Source organism: Dermacentor albipictus, chromosome 4 (genome assembly GCF_038994185.2).
Source record: "Dermacentor albipictus isolate Rhodes 1998 colony chromosome 4, USDA_Dalb.pri_finalv2, whole genome shotgun sequence".
Taxonomy (NCBI): domain Eukaryota; kingdom Metazoa; phylum Arthropoda; class Arachnida; order Ixodida; family Ixodidae; genus Dermacentor; species Dermacentor albipictus.
Window position 1 is genome coordinate 94,386,440 of NC_091824.1, and position 23,161 is coordinate 94,409,600.

A 23,161-nucleotide genomic window follows, 5' to 3' on the forward strand; every position below is an offset into this window, starting at 1 on the left:
TCGCCGTGCGCGCCTCTAATGCATCGCAGCACGCGAACATTGGTGGTTACGGATCAGACCCCGTCGGGTGGCACTGGCTCCGCTGTCGAATGAACGTAGTTCGTGTTTCTAAACTCTGGGGAGAGGCTTGGGCAAACGGCTTTGGACAGGGTCTTCTCAGCCTGAGCCCGCGCGTTTCGCCGTCTGGCACGAGGTGGCACATCAAGTATCCTGCTGTTAAGAAGTGCCCGAAGTACCCGCGATGCTGCGCTCGGCGGCCTTGGTTGTCTTGCTCGTGCTGGCGGCTGGGATATCTCGTGAGTCGTACTGCCGTTGTCTACTCGATACGGGCACGCGATTCTCTTTCGCTAGTGTACATAACGTGTCCCCAGTACTTGAGCGTAATTTGCTTTTACGAGCCTCTTTGCTATTTGTACAGGCCTGGCTGACCGGCCGTGCACTAAATGATTCGCTGTGCAGAAAAACGCAATGTTTGCTCTGCATGTACCACTTGAGCGCGACATCGAACAAAATGTAGTATCACGTAATGGCGCATGTAATCGAATCTTAGAGTGGTAGTTGTGTTATTTGATATTATGCATGTTATCCTGCGCAGTTTTGAAAGCTTTTGTAAAATTTGAACATACATGTGGTAAACTACTACATAATGTGCAACGCTTAATTGCTGCTGATTTTTTGATTAACTCTTTGTGCTCTTTGTGCTTTTTGTGGTCTTACGCGGCAGGCCCTTATGGGTTCTGGGGCGTATTTATGTGGCCGATGATTCACGTTTACTAATACACGTTACGCTTTGTGTGATAGCGTAAACTTTGCTTATTTGACATAATACCAAATCGGCAGTCTCGACTAGCACGTGTTGGTGTTATTTTATTTCCCGCATTTGTTTATCTATGCGAGAATCACACGCTCCCTTACCCTGGTCCTTCTGTTGCAGTCACCGGCGCCCAAAGGAGGCGAAGGCTCTGCTCTCTCCCCCCAAGTTCGGGAAACTGCTACGAACATTATGCGCTCTACTTCTACGACAGTTTGTTCGGCAGGTGCCGAAGATTTGTGTACGGAGGGTGTGGTGGAAACGCGAACAGATTTCGAACACTCCGCGAGTGCATACGCGTATGCGAGGAGGCTGGCACACCAGGCGACAAGGTGTAGTCGTATTCCATCTCCGGAACGAACGTGACGACGCCTTTCAAATGCACAACCTAGTTATGTTTGCAAGGACTAAAAACAATAGGGCAACTTACATTTTTACCTTTCTGACACCTGCTACGGAGCGTATACTTTTACACATTGGTGCGTGGTGTAGTTGTCAGCTTTTCAGGATGCCAAGGGGCTCCTTGTAAGTTTAAGGCATGCTGCTTATGCTACTTTTACAACTTTTTACAACCGGATACGAGTGCTCAATACACCCACTCAATTCAACAACACCAGTCAATGTTTGGCACTGACATTTAGCCTCCCTTCTAGCACATACTGCATAAGAATATATTACATGTTTCAGCATTTAAATGTGTTGTCCCTTCTGTTTTTCGCAAAGTCCCTAATGCAACTTATTGTTTATAATAAAGGGGTAAGGCACAAGCAACGTCAATTCAGCCATATATAGGGCCTTTAAAACATTTATTTTCTTATAAAACACGGAAACGTCGGTTTTCTGTGGCGTAAGGTGGTAGACTACAACACGTCCGGTGGTAGACGAAGTGATAAATACATTGGTCCACCTGAATGTGCACGAAGTTTGCGCACGGCGAGCTAGAAGAATAATACTGTCCGTCGCTGTCCAGGGTTATGTTCAACGACGCAACCTCGGCGGCATTCGAAGGCACCACATCGGCGTGCGAGTGGACACTGAGCTGTAACTAGAGTCAATGGCGAAAATCGAGCCTTCCTGTGATGAAGTTACCGAGCGCGCACTCATCTTCCGAAGTCAGGTACTCTTCAGCAAGCTCGCAGAAGTAGTTGTAGTCCAACTTCCTTGTGTCGTTCTAAAGAACGGGAAATGATGCAGAAACGTGAGAAGGGGAGGGAGAGGGGGGGTTCTGTTCGCGCTGCAAGTGATGCGAAATGACAGCGGTAATATTGGAATCCATCTGCACTACAGCACGAAGTTAAAGAAGAAACCCAGATGGAAATTCATACGGAAACCCATGTGAGTTTCTTATGCAGATTCGTGCTGCGGTGCAGGTGGATGACAATTTCTTTCCTTTCATAAAAGGTTATCTACCATGCGATTTCTGCAGAATTCGTTAGTCATAGCAAGTGGTCAATGACTGATGACCAAGAAAATTAAACCAACATAGTCTATCGTTTTTTTATCATTACATAACAAGACCAAGCAGCACAAGACCGGCATGTGAGATTATAGTCAAAGATAACCATTCGGTAAATGTAACTATAGCGTGTGGCACGTACCTGCTGAAAACATTAAGCTACCAAAACATGTTTCGTTATGCAAGCACAATAACATGCCAGTACTCGTATATGGTGCAGACATGTTCAGAGTTGAATCATTAACATGTATCACGTGTGCGCGTATCTCTTCTGCTCACAAGCGATATTGCATACAGGAAATAGCTATATAATTCATATAATGTTCAAGGAATATGAATCTGGAAGAAAAATATTCTGAGAACTCGTCGGCTGTAGCGATTCCTCCCAGTAGTTACGTTACAATAAATGTGATACGGTTTTATTAGCGAAGCACGAAGAAGCGTATGTTTAAAGAGAAAGAACGAACCTCAGTCATAATTAGATAACACTGTCTGGACTGCCTCTGAGGTATACCAAAGTCCTCCAGTACATAGCTAAATTCGTCGCAGTCTATTACGCCATCCCCTGCAAGAGAACATAATGAAATAAATTAGGATGTTAGTGAATATATCTCCTTCTCTAGCAAACACACACACACAAAAAAAAAACAAGTTAACACACACACGACTGTAGCCTTGGTCTGGCACATGATGTAAACGAGCTCAGCACGTATTCTTCGATTCTTCGGCTGCACGCTAAAGCAACCTCAGGTCAGACTCCAGTTCATGGAACTCTCGTTCGAATTTTTTTTAGGTAGTGGTAGATGACAAGGCAAGGGGCTCAGAGTAAGGTCCCCAGCTCGTTCGCAGCACTCTTTTCAAAGCCTTAATGTATAAACCAGAAGACTACAATACAAACATTAATGGACACTTGAACACAGAGGGACGCTCACCTGTCCTGTCGTACATGTTGAAACGGAACCACAGGTAAGCGACTAGCCATTTTGGTGCACCTTCCTCCTGGTCCTGGCTTTCTAGCTTTGTGCGTCGTTCCCAAAGTTGTATCTGGAAGGGGATACAGGCAGATCCTAGCCATGAAGACGAGTGCTGCTTTAATATGCTCGAGAACTTGCCATTAGCTCGTGATGAAAGAGTCACGGCTGCAGTTATTGCAGCTATTAAAAAAAGTGTTTTGAGGTGCCAAATGTTTCATTCTTGTACTGTAGCACTTATCAGGGTAAACTTTAACCGTGACGTTTACCGCGAAGTAGGAGTAGCGTCTTAAAGTGATGTAAGTATCTTAGACATAGTGCAAAGGGTGTCCACTTACAATACCTATAATCCTTCTAATTAAATAAAGTTATATGTAGAAAAGAAATGCGAACGAAGAATGCGATGAAAATTCGCCTCTTGATGAAGAGAGAAATAGCAAAATGCGTTTTATAACAACTGACAACAAGAATGGAAATCGGCTATTGAAATGGCATGAAACGTGAGAGTAGAACTAAAGATTTCGACAGAATTACCTGTCTCGTTGGGAAATTGATTAGGACTTTCAGACTGACTCCCCGCACCGGTCATCCCAGCCGACCAGCACCACTGCTGCCGTCTCACCCTTTCACTCCCCTCCTCCCCCACTTACCGTCTGAGAAGTGTCTCCCCACCTTCAGTACTCTCCCCTCCTTTTTTTACAAAAGACTCATTTAAAGCTGCACACCGCCAACCCCGAAGAATAACCCCTGAAGAAGGAGCCGAATGGGCTGCGAAATGTCGGGCTAACAAAATTCGCTTATTTGATTGGAGTCAGTCTGAAAGTCCTAACGTGAGATTGATATTAAGAAATGAAAACGAAAAAGTGAACGAGTGTAGGGCATTAAACGCATTACTGGAGCCATAACTAGTATAACGTCAGAAATTGCGGGAAACTTTATTATATTTTCGAAGAGACAATGTGACCTCGTTCGCTTAGTCAATTTACATTCGCAAGTTTGTTATGCGCAACTAAGGCTTTTTCATATTTCGTTATCGAAGAAGTTATATTTTTTCGGTTATCTTAACTGTACGCTGATTTAAGGCATCGTATGTTACACGTTGGAGAACTTGCCTTTGCGCACGTGTCTGAAATCGCTGCGTAGACCGTATTCTTATATCTAGTCCAGCCGTGACTTAAGCGTACAATTTTCAGTAAAATAAGAGTCAGCACGCATTTACTTGGGCTTTTCTGGAAGTTTCCTAAAATATGTAACACGTTCTGCGGTGTGAGTGCTTCGAAGCTGTTTACTGCATTAAGTGAGAGGCTACTCCAAATAAAGCTCATTGCCAGGAAGCACAGCGGGTGCTTCAAACTGAGATTAGCCTTGTGAGATGCGCATAACCTTACTGGGCCCTAACGATTTCACGACATAGATTGATCAGGAGGGTGATACTGATACTTTGCATAAAACAACCTCCTGTGTCATTTTTTTGGGAGAAGACTGCTTTCAATATTGTTTCTTTAAGTCGGCGTACATGAATCACACGGAGTCGGGCGAAATTGTTGGTAGCCGATGTGAGTCTGACTGATTCAGTACTCTACAACCAGGACGACCATACGTGTCCGCTGCAAGCTTGTCGTTTGTGCTTCGCCGTCCCTCTAACATGCCGCGTATTGTGAAATACAAAAAAAAATTTAATTTGTAGAGGACAAGTTTATGGCTCTGTCCCTCAGCGTTTTTAACAGGTATACATGTACAGTTGTGCGAGTTGCAGGTTATAGAAAGTTTTAAACAAACAAAGCTAACATATCACATTGCAGTTTACTCGTATACCTGAACTCAGCATGTAAACTTTGAAAAATAAAAGATAAAAATTACAGGAACCGCTGTTGTTTGACATGAAGCATAGAATATCACTATTCCTGAATTTCATGTACGAGATATGTGACCTACGTTATTCGGCCATAACAGTACACATGGAATTATACTAGTACAATTATTAACATTCGTCAACATGGCAACAAGCGAGAGACCGTTCGAAGCTGTCAGGGCATTTTAGGTAGGCGCCCTTTCCATGAAAAAAAGTTCTTGAACTCTGGTTGTGCCGCAAGAAACAGAAGTCAGCTCCTAACGGTCTGCGTGATTTTCTCGCGGACAGTTTCGTCAGTTTTCTGTGAAAAGCGGTTTGCGTGCATTTCTAATTTTCTTGTTCCCATGACTTACTTCTTCGTGCTTGTTTTGTTATTGTAATTTTACATATATTTCTTGTCTCTAGGTTCCCCGCGATCTACCAAATTGCTTTGTTTAATGTTTTCTTATTTCGTATAGACTCTCTACTGTCTTGATCTTTTCGTTAACTTCTTTGTTCCTTCTTTTTCTTAGCTAAGATTTTGGGATAGCTGGCATGCCCTGTGACCGCATTGTCATATTTCACTGCTAATAAAAGGGAATAGCAACCCTAAAGATCGCACGTGTTTTCATGCCAGTGTGAACACACCCTTAAAGTCACGGTACTCCACGTGTTCTGATAAATAAATAAATAAATAAATAAATAAATAAATAAATAAATAAAGCCATACGCACTCTCTCTCTCTCTCTCTCTCTCTCTCTCTCTCTCTCTATATATATATATATATATATATATATATATATATATATATATATATATATATATATATATATATATATATATATATATATATATGTAAATGAAAAAATACTTTCTGAACACTGTATATGACGAGTAGTAGTAGAACAAGGAATGTCATTGATAGTAACGTTTCGACAAGGTGACTTGTCTTCGTCAGGGCGATGACAATGTTTTTCAGCGTTTTCAACGTAGATTTCTTCGTACGTATGTGCGTGTACGTATATGTCGGTTCAACGATTTCCTGAATTCCGATGATTCGTTCTATTGCTAAGGACAGGTTATGTTCGGTTAGCCTAGCCTACCCATTCTTCAGAGGTGATCCTTTCGTCTGAGTCGCAGTCGGCATCTTGTCTAAGCAGCGTCCATATCTCGTCGAAGAGCTCCTTTGTCTTGTCGAACTTTGGACATCCCTCCTTCCAGCCATTCAGCCTGCAGATATGCTTGGAATAAAAAAAAAATATATACACGCCAGTTAGAAAAGAGTTGCACATCATTTGATCCATGCAGCACGACTTTCTTGGATAATGCGTCTTGCCTTAAGAAGAAAGTATTAATGGCATTTTGTCTATTAACGTCATTTGAAACTTTTTAATCACTTGAAACTCTAGAACCTATAGAGCGCAAATACATGAATACACAGAGCTGATGACCTAAGTGGAAGTCGGCAATATCTAAGGTTAGGTCCATTCTGCGTACTAAGATTAACTGAGTTAGAGTACAAGTCTTCTGTAGGGCAATGGCTTCTCTATATTGAAGCACAGGCTGACCGCACTTTACGTAATGTAATTTATATGTGCAGTTAAAATTATCGGCATGATGTTTTTCTCAAAGAACGAGCCAGGGTCTCGAACTCTCAAACGCGTCACGCTATTTACAAACGCGTTCACGCTACTCAAACACGTTCTACGCTCAATTTACATTTTCAAGGCCCTCCATTGATATTGCCTCAGAAGCGTCTGGTCAGTTAATTGACAAGCACTTAATGTTATTCGCAAAGCCGGGGGCTACACGTGGCGTTCTGGTTTATTCATAAGTGGTTCCAAAAATATCTAATTTCTATTTCGCTTAATTGGGGGATCCAAGTGTTGCTGGGACGTGCTGCCCGTGTCGAGAATACTAATGGTATTTGCGAAGTGGCAAACTAATGATTTATCTTATTTTTATGCGATAAATCATTGTTATAGAGCCTTTTAGACGTTTTTATGTATGCCGCGAAGTCTAAGTTTGTATTCCGTTTGTAGTCTAAGTTTGTTCCGTATTCCGTTTGGGTTATCTTAATGTACCGGGTGTCCCATGTAAATCGATCCAAACTCTGAATACATACAAATGCAACGCAGTTGGACAGAACCAAGGTAACATTGTTTGCTCGCGCTTGGAGATAGTCAGATGATTTTTTGCACTCGGCCTAATTACATAATTAGTATTAATTAATTAATGAAGTTGTCAAGTATGTGGTTAGCTGAAAAGTGCGAATGAGAAAAATGTAGAACAACATGAAAAAATTGCGACACAGCTTTCTATTGCTCCATACGTGCTACATAAAAGTGTTTTTCCAAGCGTGAACGAAGCCCGCAAATACACAAAAAGTTGCTGCGTGACTGGCTGCTCGAGGCACTCTGAGTGTATTCACGGGCTTCTTCATGCTCGGAAACACACGTACTGAGGTACATAAAGCTGTATCGGGAGTGTTTCATGCTGCTCCACAATTTTATGATTGGCGCTTTTCATCTAACTATAATATTTGAGAAGTCGGTTAACTAATGAAGTCAGATTATATAGTAAGGCGGAATGCAAAAATAAACAAGCACAACAATCAAGAGCCATTAAAATCTGTGAGGGGACCAGCGAAGCTGTTTAGCGCACGACACAGAGGTGACACATAATTTTGAACAAAGGTACAGACATATTTATTATCCTAATCTGTGATCATCGTGACAATATGGGTACGCACACACATTCGCGTATCACCTATGTTATTAAATGTATTGGTCACGTAAAGACAGTGACTCATGCCCCCACATAAACGCGGCCTCAACATTACGAGTACGGAAGAGAAGTGAAAATTTATGCTAGAATGATGAGCGTCAAGGGAGCCAGCTGTGGAATAAGACGACGGCGACAAACGCACTAGCAGTGGCACGAGCGCGTTCGCGCGGTTGGTGCCGAGAATTTTTTTACAGCGAAGCTGTCTATGGCTAGGATGTGGAAAAAAAATGTGACCCCGAGATGTTGACAAAAACAAATCATCACATGGGCCGGTCCTTGCGGTAGTACAGAAAGGGTCCAAACTCAATCGCACATACCCCTGCGGGCTCGGGGACCTGTAACGCGCCCTTGAACTATCCTTGTCGCACGTGGGAACCATGCGTCGAAACGTCAGTGTATGCGTATAAAGTAAAAAAATAAAACAAAAACAAAAGAGTAGTAAGGAATAAAAATCGAAAAATAAAGAGAAGAAAAAATAGAAAAGAAAATAAGAATTAAAAAAAGAAGACGAAACAAAGAACGAAGTTGTGTGTCTATGCCTATATTCAGCCAGTACAGCGTAAGCTCCCTATATATATATATATATATATATATATATAATACTATTGAGCAATACAGCTTCGTTGGTCTTCCATTTTCACATAGTGGAAGGGCTCATAATTCTTTAACAGCACTTTTTGTAAAACGGTTGTATTAAACACATTCCCCAAAAGATCTGTTCGTACCCTTGTACCTAGGACCGCTTTGGGTCCCATGTGTGACAAGGGTAGTTCAAGGTCGTGTTACAGGTCGCCGAGCGCACAGGGGTATGTGACATTGTGTTTGGACCATTTTTGCACTATCACCTTAGCCTAGATAACGATAGTTCTTGCCCACAAACGGACAAATACCCTAGGCATATACAGCATCGCTGTAAAAAAAAAAAAGGTATTTTGTGTATCTCCAAGCGATGGCAAATGTTACCTTGGTTCTGTTCAGCTACATGGCATTTGCGTATGTTTAAATCTTGCTTCAAGTCACGTGGGACACCCTATATACGTAGTCAGTCGATGCTAAGAAGGCATCGTTTCAATATTTAGTTAACGTAAATGACAATTTATCGTTTTATGGTGTTATGCATTTCTCGGTTGTAGATTGAAGTTTCACTTGCAAGCAACCACATGCGAACGTCGTATAGGTGGACACTCCCTGCTAGGAGGTGTTTTTCGAGGCCCTTTCCATGAGTAATATACGTACAAATCGATATAGCGGCCGTCTCAGATGATTCTGCTTGTAAAACGTTTTTTATGCAAATCTTTTAAGAGTATCGCAGCTACAAAAACAGAATCAGCAGCAACTGCCATGTAGCGTTACTTCTAGTCAAGAACATGTTAGATCAGGCTTGCCAAGTTTGTGAGCACGAACGTATGACGCTGATTGGATGCATCAATTTCAACCTAATGAACCCCGAGTTACTGTGCTGCAATACCAAATGCTTCGTGATCCATTTTTTGAACAGTTCACGCACAGTTGAGTGGACTTTTCGTACAGGAAACCATGCTGACATACTTAATTTTACACGTTCAGGAAATGACGGAACATGTGCTTGACGGGCGCAGATAAGTACGAAAACTTACCGGACACCTACACAGCGCAACATATAAAAGTCACGTATTTAGGTCGAAGCAAATGATTTTGAAACGTCAACCTATGAAACGTTGCAGTGCATTTTGACCTACTTAAACCTACACTCTCTTCATATGCCCTGTAACGTTGAAGGACCATATAAATTACTCCGCCGGAGGGATACATTTCTACAGCTGCTGCTACACGATCGGTGCCTCGCGCTTATGTGCGGGCGAATATCTTGTGCGCCCGTTCTTCTTTTCTCTTTAGGTTGTCATTTTTGTAAAGTTGAACTCTGTTTCACCTGTTTTACAAGGTATTGAAGTAGAAGGTGCTTGGTCTAAAAGAAGAGTCCATGTCATAGTTTCGGGAATTAGGTTCAAGTGGAGTTCGAAAGAATTCGCGGTCATTTCCACCTAAATATAACGGGAAGGTAATTCCATAGGCAATGAATGTAAAAAAAAGGCAGTTGCATATCGTTCGAAAAATCACTTGAATTCATGAAAGCATACCTGTCAGGATTCACAAAGCCACATGAACACCAAGACTTCATGCATAGTTGATAGCAGCCTTACTCAGACAATGTGACAGACGGTATAAGAACCAACGCGCTTGCCAATCATGAGACATGTTGCGGGAAGCCAATAGTGCGCAACGCGCTGCAAGCTGTTTCCGACTTACACAAATGGGTGGTGAAATCGTGGCGCACATTTTTAGGAGTAAAACATTCGGGTAACCAAGTAAGAACGCTGCGTCTTCATACTCTAGGACACAATCAGTAGGTGAAGTATTCCTCAACCTATCTGAGGTGCAGCTTTTTGTCTGAGGCCCTTGCCCATTGTTAGACATTGTCAGAAAGGAAGGATTTACGCTGTTAACTTTCCGAGCCCGTGGTAGGAGGAATGCTTGATTCGAGCATTGTCCCCGAGATCGGGCAGTGTGCGAAGACGGCATGCGCGATCCGATCTCAAAGGCCATGTTTCAGGTCAGGCAAAAAGTGCTAATATGAAGAGACGCTGGCTTATAAGAGTATTTTATCCCTCGCGACTGGCTCGCCAGTTGCCTAAGTTATCATTTTGTTTTCTCTCGCGCGCGTCGGCTTTACTGAACCGTTCACACACGGTGCCATAAGTCGTAACCGCAAGTCGGCTTGTGTAAAAGCTCTAGGCTGTGATCTTATTATTCTCACGGGAGAGGTCCATTTACGAACAACAAGTAAAACAAACAAACGAGAGAGTTGATTTTCAGAAGTACTTGGTCTTTGATGGAGAGTACACCAAAGAGCAATAAAGATGCTCTGCAAGTTATTCTAACGTCTTGAGAGTATGAGCCCTTGTGCCTGTTACGGAAGGTTGGTTTTCACTGGCGCAAGAGCTGTTTTTGAGTTCTTGGAAAACAAAGTGTTGTTAGCTCTGTTAACACGATAAGGTCGTCGTATAGTTTATGTGGTGCGTCTTAACACTTTTCGTAGGCCTTGTACGTCACCCCAACTCTTACTGTGACAGAGGGGCCAGAGCAAAGCTCGTTTGAACTTCTCTCATTTTAAAGTAATATAGGCACTTGCATAAAGGAAATCATACAGGTTATAAGTTATGACGTACCAGCCTGGCTTGGTTGAAATCATCGATGGTTATGACGCCGTCTTTGTTGAGGTCTGAAAAGAAGACAGTTTGCCCGTACATTATACGAGAACGAAGACTTGCAGGCTCTCAGCTTTGAACTAACTGGTAGAACCAAGCGCAGAGAAACATGTCCAAGACATTACAATTACATTAGAATTCAGGCAATTCTAACGTGCTTAGCTGAAGCTTTCTTTCTGCGAACGAGCGAAACGGTTCTTGATAGCAATTTTTTATCAGCATGACATTGATTCCTTGAAGATATCAGAACACTTAGATGTTCGGAAGGAACAGCGCAAAAAATGGACAAGCGAGAGGCAAAGGCACACGCACTGTGCGTTGTGTGTGTGTGTGTGTGTTAGCAAACAGCGCAATAGGCGGGACTCGTTAGTCTCGTTTTTCGCACGATTCCCCAGAAAAAGAAAATGTTGCCGCAAACGTACACAACTAGCTCAAATCTGAAACGTAACAGCGTAGCACGCTTCCAATGTACAAGTTATCAACAGTGGTCGAACGAGCAATGTCTCAAATTGGAGCGTACGATTCAACAAGGGAACTAGTGTAAGACAAGTTATCTTGTCAAAATGCTGGCTCCGATGTGAGACGTCCCTTGTTCGACTGCTGTTATTGATTTCAAGTCTCCACCTCCCTGAGAACGTCTGTATTGTTCGAAGTTGAATTTTGTATGGCTACATTTCGACACACTAATTTATCACGTCCGCAACGGCACGTTGTATTATCGGCAAGCGTAGCGAAGTATATTCTCGGCGCGTCCTGGAATGAATAATGCGACATTCTTCGCATACAAATGATGGAATAGGGACATGCGCAATAACCCGATTGTTGCGCACTTTCGGCGTTCCTTTTTCCAAAGTTATGGCATGACAGTTGTCACAAGGATTTTTTTTTTCGTAGTCTGGTAGAATATCTCGCCGGAAGTCGCTGTAGCTGAGAGCGCGCAAGCTGCATATGACCTATAGGCACTGAACCAGTGTCAGTGGCAGCTCGGTAAGAAACAAGGAGGTTAAAGAAAGACTGGTTGTTCCCAATGAAAATAATAACTTCTTCGGAATATTGTTTATGTTCTTCCGAATACAATATGCCAGGACATTCAGATTTCACACTAAAACCAGTATTGCAGAGACACACGTTGATAAGTATTTGTTTGGTAAAATAAGGCATGATTAGACAAAGGATTAACTCGTGAAATGTGTGCGAAAAGCACTTCTTCGCCATTCTTTATTGTTTATTTATAGTTCTATTTTGCCCCTCCAGTGTGGCTTTGCCTTCGGTACCTTGTTTCCACTCCAGCAGTTTTTCTTTAACCTCCTTGGTAAGAAATTAACACAAAATATAGACAAGAGCGAAAGTTGCCAATAGGAGCTTTTTTTTTTCTTCCCCGTTTGCGTCTTCGTGTATAAGCGACATGGCGCAATAAGGAACGATTCCTGTCCCAAAAGCAAGTGACCCGCCGTGGCTCTTTTGTCAGTGAATCAGACCGAATTATAGGCGAGCTCCAACTCCCGGAAGGTAGGGCCATTTGTTAGAAAAAAAGAACTGGCAACGGTCGCGTATGTCTTTCTTCGGGGAAGTGATCTCGGTTTCACGGAGATGATAATTTCCTGTTATGGGGTGCACAAGGCAAACAAAATGAAAGTCTAGACGGAAGCAAGATTTTATGCACGGATCGTGCGCCGAAAGATACGAGTTTTAACACATGACAGTCGCATGCTACTGCAAAGCCTTAGCGAATCATGAGAGGACAAGCACCTTGGCTACACGAAATAACAATGCAAAGCCTCAGATATGCGCAAAACAACATCCATGTTACTACCATGAACACTGCACACCTGCACTCAAATTAGAATGGTAACTGCATGACACGCACGATTTTTCAAGTGGAAGAAACGTCATGTCAAGAAAATATGCGTGTCTAGCGCGCATATTCTACAAAATCTAGACTTGGGCTATTGTCCTGCGATTTTTTCACTCAACGAATCACACCTTCCTTTACACAATGGTGCTTAGAAATACAAGGCCTCTTTATTGGTACTACTCGCTAACGTTGCTTCACTCACTCACTCACTCACTCACTCACTCACTCACTCACTCACTCACTCACTCACTCACTCACTCACTCACTCACTCACTCACTCACTCACTCACTCACTCACTCACTCACTCACTCACTCACTCACTCACTCACTCACTCAATCAATCAATCAATCAATCAATCAATCAATCAATCAATCAATCAATCAATCAATCAATCAATCAATCAATCAATCAATCAATCAATCAATCAATCAATCTTATTCAAGTGCGCAGAACGAGCCTTGTGGTTTCTGTATCGACATATTATCGAATGCACTAACCCAGTAAATGAGAAACTATACTTTGCGCTATATATATTTACGAAGGGAACGACAAAAAAAAAGGAACAACACATAGCTGAGTAGCACGGCTTTAGTTTAAAGCAAGCAGGTGTATACAACTGACACATATAGCCTTGGAACATAATACACTAAACGAAACAAATAGAATGTCTACTAGGGGTGAACTTTACTACTACTACTACTAGTACTGCTACTACTACTACTGCAACTACTAAATATTCTCATAGAAGGTATTGACTGTTAAGGCGTGTAGAGTTCATGAACTTTGGACAAGTCTAGTGATTCTGATATCGACACGTCAAAGATAAATTCACGCTCAAATTTGTTAGTTTGTGGTTAGCACCGATCGCTGGCTACTCAAACAGTCCGGTGCAGGAAATCATGGGTTGCTGAACGTAGTGGATATATAAAGGAAAAAAAAAAAGCATACGATCTTACCGTAGAAAGTGTTGAACTCGCAGAGGAGCTTCTTGCGTCGAAAACATGACACCTTGGGCTGCTTTGAACCGTGAACTTTTTGGAGGACTTGACCCATCGTATAAGCTCCTCGTCGCACAGCTTGGCGCACACAGCAGGAGAAGCTGCCAGCTCCAATCCTCAGCGCACTGCGGCTGTCATACGGGCACCCGGCGGGCCGAACGGGCGTCGGCCGCACTTTAGCGAGTGGCGAAAACTGCGACGACCAGTCGTGCGACGCTGAATTCCCGGTCAACGCAGGCGTCGCTGTCCGTCTGCTGCGAAGCTCGCCCGCAAGCCACCTCACTCACGACGCGTGGCGTGTCATGGCGGCAGGACGTAGCAGCGCTGCAATGAAATGTCAGGTGCGTGTGTAGTGCTTGGTGTTTGTCTCCCCTCCTTCGCTGTTGTGTTTCGTCAAGCAGCGCTGCTTAAGAGCACGCTTAAAGTCAAAAGGGGGCTATTGAAGGTATTTTCACATGAAAGGACCTTCGGCGGCTCATCTCACAAGTGCGAGATTCCAGCTGGGCACAAAGCGAGAATGGGAATCGCGGTTGATTGATGCCGGTAATTGACACGGCGAAACGCGGTGGCTTCTAGTAAACCTGTGCATCTCGAACATAAACACGTTCAGTGTTCCGTCATGCGTCGCAGCTACGTGTTAGCCTTTATCGGTCGGCCGAACACTCCTGGCAGTTTGCTGAGACTAGCAGAAATGGAAAGCTTGTTTAGAAGGGGGAAAATAAGGAAGTTGACTGGCGGCAGCGTCTTGGGTGAATGAGATACGAAAGGGAGATCGGAAACTTAAGAAAAAGTGTGCAGAACTTTGTAGTGCAGAAAGTGTGTGTGCTGCGTATAGGGTAGTGATGTAAAGCTTGGCTAGATAAAGTGGGGCCTGCAGAAATGAACAAAGTATAAATCACCGTCGCCATTCAGAACGCCTTTTCAGCTCTTCACGGAGACTCACTGAGAAATCAAGCGTTCGTCCACGCCTTACTTAGGAAAAGGGGTTGCATGGTTTGTATAAACGTGTCTTTTTGTAGACATTATTTTTTACAGGCCACATTTGATAATATTGCGCCAGTCATGGTGCATGCAGAAGAAGGAGGCATGATCACTATCATCATCATCATCATCATCATCACCATCATCAGCCTGGTTACGCCCACTGCAGGGCAAAGGCCTCTCCCATATTTCTCCAACAACCCCGGTCATGTACTAATTGTGGCCATGCCGTCCCTGCAAACTTCTTAATCTCATCCGCCCACCTAACTTTCTGCCGCCCCCTGCTACGCTTCCCTTCCCTTGGGATCCAGTCCGTAACCCTTAATGACCATCGGTTATCTTCCCTCCTCATTACATGTCCTGCCCATGCCCATTTCTTTTTCTTGATTTCAACTAAGATGTCATTAACTCGCGTTTGTTCCCTCACCCAATCTGCTCTTTTCTTATCCCTTAACGTTACACCTATCATTCTTCTTTCCATAGCTCGTTGTGTCGTCCTTAATTTGAGTAGTACCCTTTTCGTAAGCCTCCAGGTTTCTGCCCCGTAAGTGAGTACTGGTAAGACACAGCTATTGTATACTTTTCTCTTGAGGGATGTTCATGATTTGGGAATGCCTGCCAAACGCACCCCAGCCCATTCTTATTCTTCTGATTATTTCCGTCTCATGATCCGGATCCGCCGTCAATACCTGTCCTGAGTAGATGTATTCCCTCACGACTTCCAGTGTCTCGCTGCCTATTGTAAATTGCTGTTCTCTCCCGAGACTGTTAAGCATTACTTTAGTTTTCTGCAGATTAATTTGTAGACCCACTCGTCTGCTTTGCCTCTCCAGGTCCATGAGCATGCATTGCAATTGGTCCCCTGAGTTACTAAATCACTATCCCCTGATCACTATCACTTGCGTGCTAGTTGACTGGAGCAGTGTTTTTCCCTTGCAGTAGGTGATGACGCCACTGATGGCTTCTCGGGTGCTTTTGTCACCCGCTTGTGAATATCGTTGCATTGGCAAGCAGATGCCAGCAAGTGTTCTTGGGTTTCATCCAGGCCAATAAGCGGCTTATACGTCGAACACTTTATGCAAGTGACCGAACTCGACTTTTGTGATGTGTTTTAGCGCTGAACAAGGTGTCCTGCTTCTCTTATAAGCAGTGACTACCACATGTGTGCCTGGACTATGTCCTCAGGGACCACGTGACGGCACGTGATGCACAAGCAACGGTGTGCAACGATGCCACTGGCCCTTCAAAACTTGAAGTTCCAGTTCCTCGACAGAGTTTTACGAAGTAGGAAAGACATGTGTGAGAGCATAATGTACTTATATCTGCACTCGACACGTTTTATTACACCGTGTCGTAATTCGCAGCTTGCTCCTACAGCTGTTTTCCATGTGTAAATCCTACATGACGCGACGCATTTTTTCTTAAATGCGTGAATGTATTAAAAGAAGTGCCATAGAAGATTGGCGAGGCTTTCGACACTACTTGTGCGTGAGAAGCCGTGGTAACACCGCATGCGCTGAGCTGATCTAATAGAAAGCCAGAAATTTGCGGGACAGCTAACCAGAGTTGTAGCTTAGACTAACGTAGTCGAACCTGATACCATTGCCCTCATTTTCGGTTCTGTCGTCACCTTTCTCAGTGATTGGAGGCTATGAGCAGCACCTATGAGCTATGGTCTAAATAACAAATGTTTTTTTTCCCCAAGAATTGCGTGTAATTCGCTGTGCCACAATTTATCGGCGTTACTACCAGTCACTCCCCTTCTCAATGTGCGTTCTGAACAGATTAAGTGATACGTGTCTCTGGCAGCTTTAACAATGGCCATGTTGTTTTCATATTTAGAACTATACAGCACAACGGTTGTTGATTTGTGCATGAATTTTCTTTTGAACTGGTGTTACAGAAATTAATTAAATGCTGTTAGAGGGTCAGGGATAGCTAAAACATTCAGAAGGACTTTAAAGCCTGTGGGTACTAATATTAGGATTGCAATGAGATAGGTGCCTCCATATGCATTATTTAGATTTATATTTGTTTACATGAGTGGTAAACAATAATCATGGCACAACGAGGCAGTCACACCGTTACTTGCAAGAATATAAGGACTCTGAGATTCATTCTAACTCGTAAGCCAAGCTCACAATGCTTTCTGTTCTCCGAAAAGGAAGTCTCAGTGGGGGACCGCCCAGTCTTGGGATGGCAAGAGTGGGCTTTGTCATGCGCGCCTTTGCGCCTACTGTAAAAAGCAATTATTTTCCATGAATTATCCCATGACTTCACCCTGTGGCGGTCGCGACACCGGAATTACCACAGTCATGTGGTGGCATTTACCCACACTGAGTGTAAATTAGTGCTGTTCGTGTTCACGTGGTCAATGGCATGGTTGAATGAGCCAGCTTAATTAATTAGGCCACCTAGTATGACCATATTTACGGTCGGCGGTGTTTACCACAGGTCGCCAGTGAGGCTGGAGGGCAGGGGTGGCGGCTGCCTCAATGTCGCGTTCAAGTATGGTTCAGACAGAGAGTATATAATTATTTTCTCTAGCTGGCGGAGGCCAATAGAACCCGAAAGAGTGAAAAACAAAACAACAAACTTGGTTTCTGTGGCGCACGGAAAGGAAATAAGAATAAAAACAAAAGCCTAGAAGAAGAGGATGCGAGCACAGCGTAAAGAATCAATGTAGCGTTCTGAAGTATGTAGCAAATAAATGGATGCAGAAAAAAGAAAGAAGCGTAATCGGTAAGCGCCACTCGGATGAAAACAGAGGAAAAGGCGTGGAATCGTGACAGGAAGCAACGGAGACGTCTGCTTGCATACGCCGCTATAGCGCGTGCCCAACCCAGCTGAGGCTGCGTGAAACAACCGAACTAGCACTTACAGTTGTGGCCGGCAGCAAGAGGGAGCGCAGGACCAGCGAGTGTCCACCTGCAGCTCTTCGAAAATTGGGGCACTAGCGGTGCGGCCACGGACCCTACACAGTCGGCCCGCTCTCAGCCGAGGGTCTCGGGGCCTCAGCGTGGTGACAGGCTGAGTGACGGCGCCGCTCACAGACTAACGGTCCGCCGCGAACGCATGGGCGGAGGAAGGCAGACGTCGAGTGCGCAAGCGGAAACGGGCTCTGTTATTCTTTTTTTTTTCGTTTGTGCGGCGATTGCTCTTTTTGGCCGAGGCGTCACGCGGCACTTGTGCCGTTCACGGAGCTACGATAAGGCATTCTCGGCGTTCGTTAGCGCAGAATGTATACGCCGGCATGGCTGCCTTTCCCATTGCGACGTGGGCAGGATGGAGAAGCTGTAAGTTCTTAAGATTTAAGCCCAAGTCAAAGAATCCAGGAATGAGCCAAACAAATCCACACCCAGCGAGCGAGCGAGCGAACGAACGACCGAACGAATAAATGAATGCATGTTTCAATCACTAAATCAATCAATCCATCAATCAAGCAGCTGTTGTCTGTGAAGCGTGCATGATCGTTCAAGGGCAGGGGTGTACCGATTCACCTCAAGCTTACGTACGTATTTCGGCCGTAACCCGATAGGGCTGTCGGACTGTACAATTTCCGTGCGGAAATCATGGCAGAAAAAGGTTTCACCTGACAACCACAGGGCATTCGTGGCTCTGGGCTGACCATATTCATGGCAGGACGTAAAATGGATGTGCGCACCAGCACCACGGCGAAATGATTGCCAAAAAAGTGCCGCACGAAGTTGCTTTAATTACTTGGAACACCTAAAAAAACGCGAATAACGCACTGTAAATAATAGTATAGTCCTGTACTAGCCTCGCAAACTTAATGTTGCATCAGCGTTTCAAATAATCGATAAGTGTACCAGCGAGGCTAACGCTGAGAAGTGCTCAAGGCAATAAGTTATATATGTGCGCCAATTCAAGGCGCCTTTCACGTGTTTCCAATGGCAATGCTCTGGCAACAACAGAAAAAGAAAGAACGAAGATAGAGCAAACAGGACACAACTATAACGCTCATACTAAGGTGCTTATGCGCTGTGCGCGTGTGTCTAAGCGGACGCACGTAGTCGTTTTTCCGCCCGCAACAACGCACACAGACGTTCACTATTGTCGTCGTGCATTGCCACGTCGCTCACTGCCTGTCACTGCACAAATATTTTTTTATTGCCATGCTAGTCGGCGATAACATTACGTCATAGCCGTATGGTTGCCTAACACCAAACATGTTCCAAAGACCACGTCGCTAATAGCACATTTTGGTCATAAATTATACTTGAAAAACGCAACAGAAAATTTTTTGCCGAAACCACAGATGTAACCACCGTATTTCGAAATCCACTACTGCGGTAGCATCAAAACGTTTACACCAGAAGCTGTTATGAGCTCTTGCCTCACTCGAATGTGTGAACACATGCAGCTCACTCTAGTGCCCATGATTGTGCGTATCAGAGGTTCGACAAATGTTATGCTTAAGAGTTGCGTACTGCTTGTGTCCTTTACATAAAGGACTGTGCCTACGAAACATGCGCATGCTAAACGGGAGACGTAGGTGAAGAATTCATCTGCAGCATAAATTGCCAGTACGGGTCACTCAATCTGCCTAGTCACAGTGCAGTTATTCGAGATCTTGCTTAAATATTTGATCCTACACAAACCGCATAAACCATGCGAGCTCACTATTGTAATCTATGCAGAGGCACAAATGTAACAAATAAAAGACGGATAAATATTAACGTTTGGTAGCCGAGGTATGCGGCATGTCAACCTCTCCATAAGAGGTTGTAATAGCAACACACACATACACACATGAACACGCGCGCGCGCGCGCACGCACATAGAGAGAGAGAGAGAGAGAGAGAGAGACTGCGGTCACTTTCGTCTGTGCTTCTCGTTTAGAGGCCAATATCCCGTTGGACAATTATTTGTTAAACATGTACGCACACAGCGTTGCGACCATTTGACGTTTATTGCTACCATTTGACGCTTGCGTTTACTTCATACAACTAGAGCTATTCGAGCAATATTGTCCCTTTACATCTTCTAGAGCTGCCATCCCTTTTCACATGGTCTGCAATAGTTAACAGAAAGCTTGCATTGTTAGGGTCTTCAATAAAGTAGTTTTAATGCAGATGTGTCAGTTTGAAATGCTCGTCAAGTATGCGGCAGCAAGTTCCTACTTTTACTCGTACTGCGTATTTTTATTCTATGTATGTTTGTTTGAGCCGGCCCATCATTGCTTTGTGCTGTTAGCCTGAGCAAGGAGTAGCGGACACCATCCACGATGCCATTCTTTCTTACGCGCACACGTAACAAATATTAAAAAAAATATAAAATGGTGCTTAGTCAGCAGAGGCTCTAAAACAGATGCAAGTGCTAAAAGTCACGAAAGGTCACCCGGATCTCCGAGGCGTGTAAATCAATCACATCGCGGACATACGGCGCTAGCAAACACCGCTGAAGCACTTCGCTGTGCAATACCTATGCACTCCGTGCAACACTGCGTGTCCCTGCGCGTGATGAAGTCTTGTTGTGTTCCCCCTATTGTGCTTTATATAGCAGAGGGTCAGTTCACATCGTTTTATCGATGGCATACTTGCAAAAGCGAAATCACAATGGCCTCAGGCATGAGGCATCGGAGCTTCAAAGCAATAACCAAACGCAGGAAACGAATGCTGCCTGCCTCCATGGACTCTTGCTGTTATATTTCCTATACGATCGACAACACTTATGCTTCGTCTACTTGATATAGAATAAACCGTGTCAGTGGCGTTCAGCTACCGTATTAGTGCACATGGATTATACGTTCATCCTCATCTGCAAACAGCCAAATGTTTTGAAGTCATTGCTCCGCACAACGTTTAACAACGTCCGTTGGTGAGCAATGCATAATTAGTGTGGGTGGATACAAGCAAACTTGTGACTATGTCTGATTTGTTACTAAATTTAGTTACATTAAATGAAGCCAGGCAATCGTTTTGGAATGTAGACAAAGTATTAATGCTACGAATAGTTGCAGTTGTGAGGTACCTGTAAAAAAAGAAGAAAGAACACGCAGTGGTACTGGCGTTCTACATAGTTTTGCCCCACTGTGGCAAAGCGCAATATTTCCGGGGAAAGAATACGTGGAAAGTCATTGAATGTTTCCTTAGGTTTTAGGTTTTGAAACTACATTTCAAAACTTTCATGTGATCATGCGCAGTTCTTCTGGAGTCAGGGCTCGAATACGCGAAGAGGTTAATACGCTAACGTAACTCCGAAGAACAAGTGCAGGCTAATAGCAACATCGGACATAGTAGCGAATGAAGTCGGTCAATTAGAAACGCTGGTAACACACACACACACACACACACACACACACACACACACACACACACACACACACACACACACACACACACACACACACACACACACACGCACACACACACGCACGCACGCACGCACACGCACACGCACACACACACACACGCGCGCACGCACGCACATACACACACATGCACACACACAAACAAACAAACTTTTGAACTCGTCTCTTGTTTCTAAACATCCTGACGAGAAAATTTATAGACATCCAAGGGCATTGCGTCTTTCAGCCATCACACTCTTTGAAGAACGCGCTATTAACTCTATTACACTAGACGCTGGCGTAACGCGCCCAAAGATAAAGAAACGGAGCGTGACTAAGGTACACAACATCGCCACGCGAGAGTGGGCGGTGCTTGGTGCGGAAAAGCAAGGGAGCACCTCTGCAGCGAGTTTCTCGCATTTCCCGGATAATTCGTTGCAAAACTACATTTTAAAGTCAGGCTTGGTTTTATTGAAAGCGGCTTCTCTGCATTGTAACATTCGTGTCGCCCCAGTCGTGAAAATATTTGAGTGTATATCGGTTAGTAGACTTATGAAGCGCAGTGTTAGGCTTAGCGACAATGTAAGTTACCGCATCGAGAGCCTGCCGCTGGGCGTAATGAACTTATGTACATGCGGCGCATTGTGGAGTGAGAACGCGTTCCCCTTAGTAACTTAATATATATATATATATATATATATATATATATATATATATATATGCACAACTAGAAAACTTGACATCTCGTTTTTTTGCCATCTGTCACTGCTTCCAACGGGGACCGAATTCAAAGCTTTCAAAGAAATTGCATGGAGCAAGCTTCGGTGCGGACACAATAATATAATAAACGCTTCAATAATAATTTGCCAAGGTGCTACAATTGAACTGTACACGCCTGGCTCTCTACCGTTTTCTGGGAGCGGTGATCAATTGGCACCCCTGCACTACACAATATAGATTCGAATTTTTCGCCGTCGACGTTTGAACAGCGCTAACTAAACCTTTAGCTGTAGAGGACTACAGATCGTACGGCGTCCTTTGAAGCAGAAGCCTCCGGCCGATTCCTCGGACAACAACACTTCGGACGCGGGTACCGGATACGGCAACCACGATTACGAGCGAAAATCGACCGGCAGACTTCGTCCACGTATGCAAATTGGCGCGTCGCGCGCTCAGCGGAGCGCGTGTCCCGCTGCTCGCCTGGCTTACACACACCCGCTCAGGTTAAATGCGCACTCACAAACGCACGAAATGCACACTCACCTGGGAGGCGCGCAGTGAAACTGGAGCGCCCCGAAACAATCTGCGTCGCGAGGAAAGCGAATTTTCTTCTCGCCCCGTCGGGACGCCTTGTCAGTTGCTGGGAGCAAAGGGGGGGGGGGGCTGCGCCGCTTGTTGGAACGCGCGGGGTCGAGCAGCGGGCTCTCGTGCAGGTGCGACGCAGGTGGCCTCTATTTCCAGTTGGCTGCTGCCGACGCGCGGCTTGATTTACGAAGACGCCGCATTCAAGGCGACTCGCCGAGCTGCGTGCGGCTTAGAGCGAGCGAGACGCACCCGCTCTCTCCGAGCCGACAAAACCGCGGCTGCAGGACAAGAAGAACGAAGAAGAGGACAGGAAATGAGGGGGTCTGTGCCGGGGGCCGATTTCTCCCGGTCGAAGTCTCCAGCCTCCTCTCTAACTAATGGCATTGAGAATAGGCAGCACACATTAACCGGCAGGCATTGTTGTCGATGTCAGGTGGCAACCGTGGGAGCTGGCCAGGAATTGGATCGAACAAATGGAATATAAATATAAGAAGAGAAGAAAGCAAAAAAAAGCCGTGCGTGGGTAGGTCGACGCTGTAGCAGCAGTGGAACTTTGTTCGGCACAGTATTTTTCTTCTGTTGTAAGTGCCTATCTAAAAATTACCC

At 44.5% G+C, this 23,161-nt stretch overlaps 1 protein-coding gene across 2 annotated transcripts; it reads right to left on the reverse strand.

Moving 5' to 3' along the window:
• Positions 1-1,584: 1,584 nt before the first annotated feature.
• Scp2 (Sarcoplasmic calcium-binding protein 2) lies at positions 1,585-22,672 on the reverse strand. Of its 2 annotated transcripts, none has more exons than XM_065454006.1 (7): positions 22,514-22,672; positions 13,915-14,280; positions 11,063-11,115; positions 6,173-6,310; positions 3,200-3,311; positions 2,735-2,832; positions 1,585-1,982 (listed from the first exon to the last, which is right to left on the reverse strand). In XM_065454006.1, the coding sequence occupies exons 2-7, from the start codon at positions 14,009-14,011 to the stop codon at positions 1,863-1,865; spliced, it is 618 nt and encodes a 205-aa protein (XP_065310078.1). In that variant the 5' UTR covers positions 14,012-14,280; positions 22,514-22,672; the 3' UTR covers positions 1,585-1,862. The 2 variants fall into 2 exon arrangements, with proteins under 2 accessions (XP_065310078.1, XP_065310079.1); XM_065454007.2 differs by lacking the exon at positions 22,514-22,672 and adding an exon at positions 17,819-18,024.
• Between the last annotated feature and the right edge of the window lie 489 nt (positions 22,673-23,161).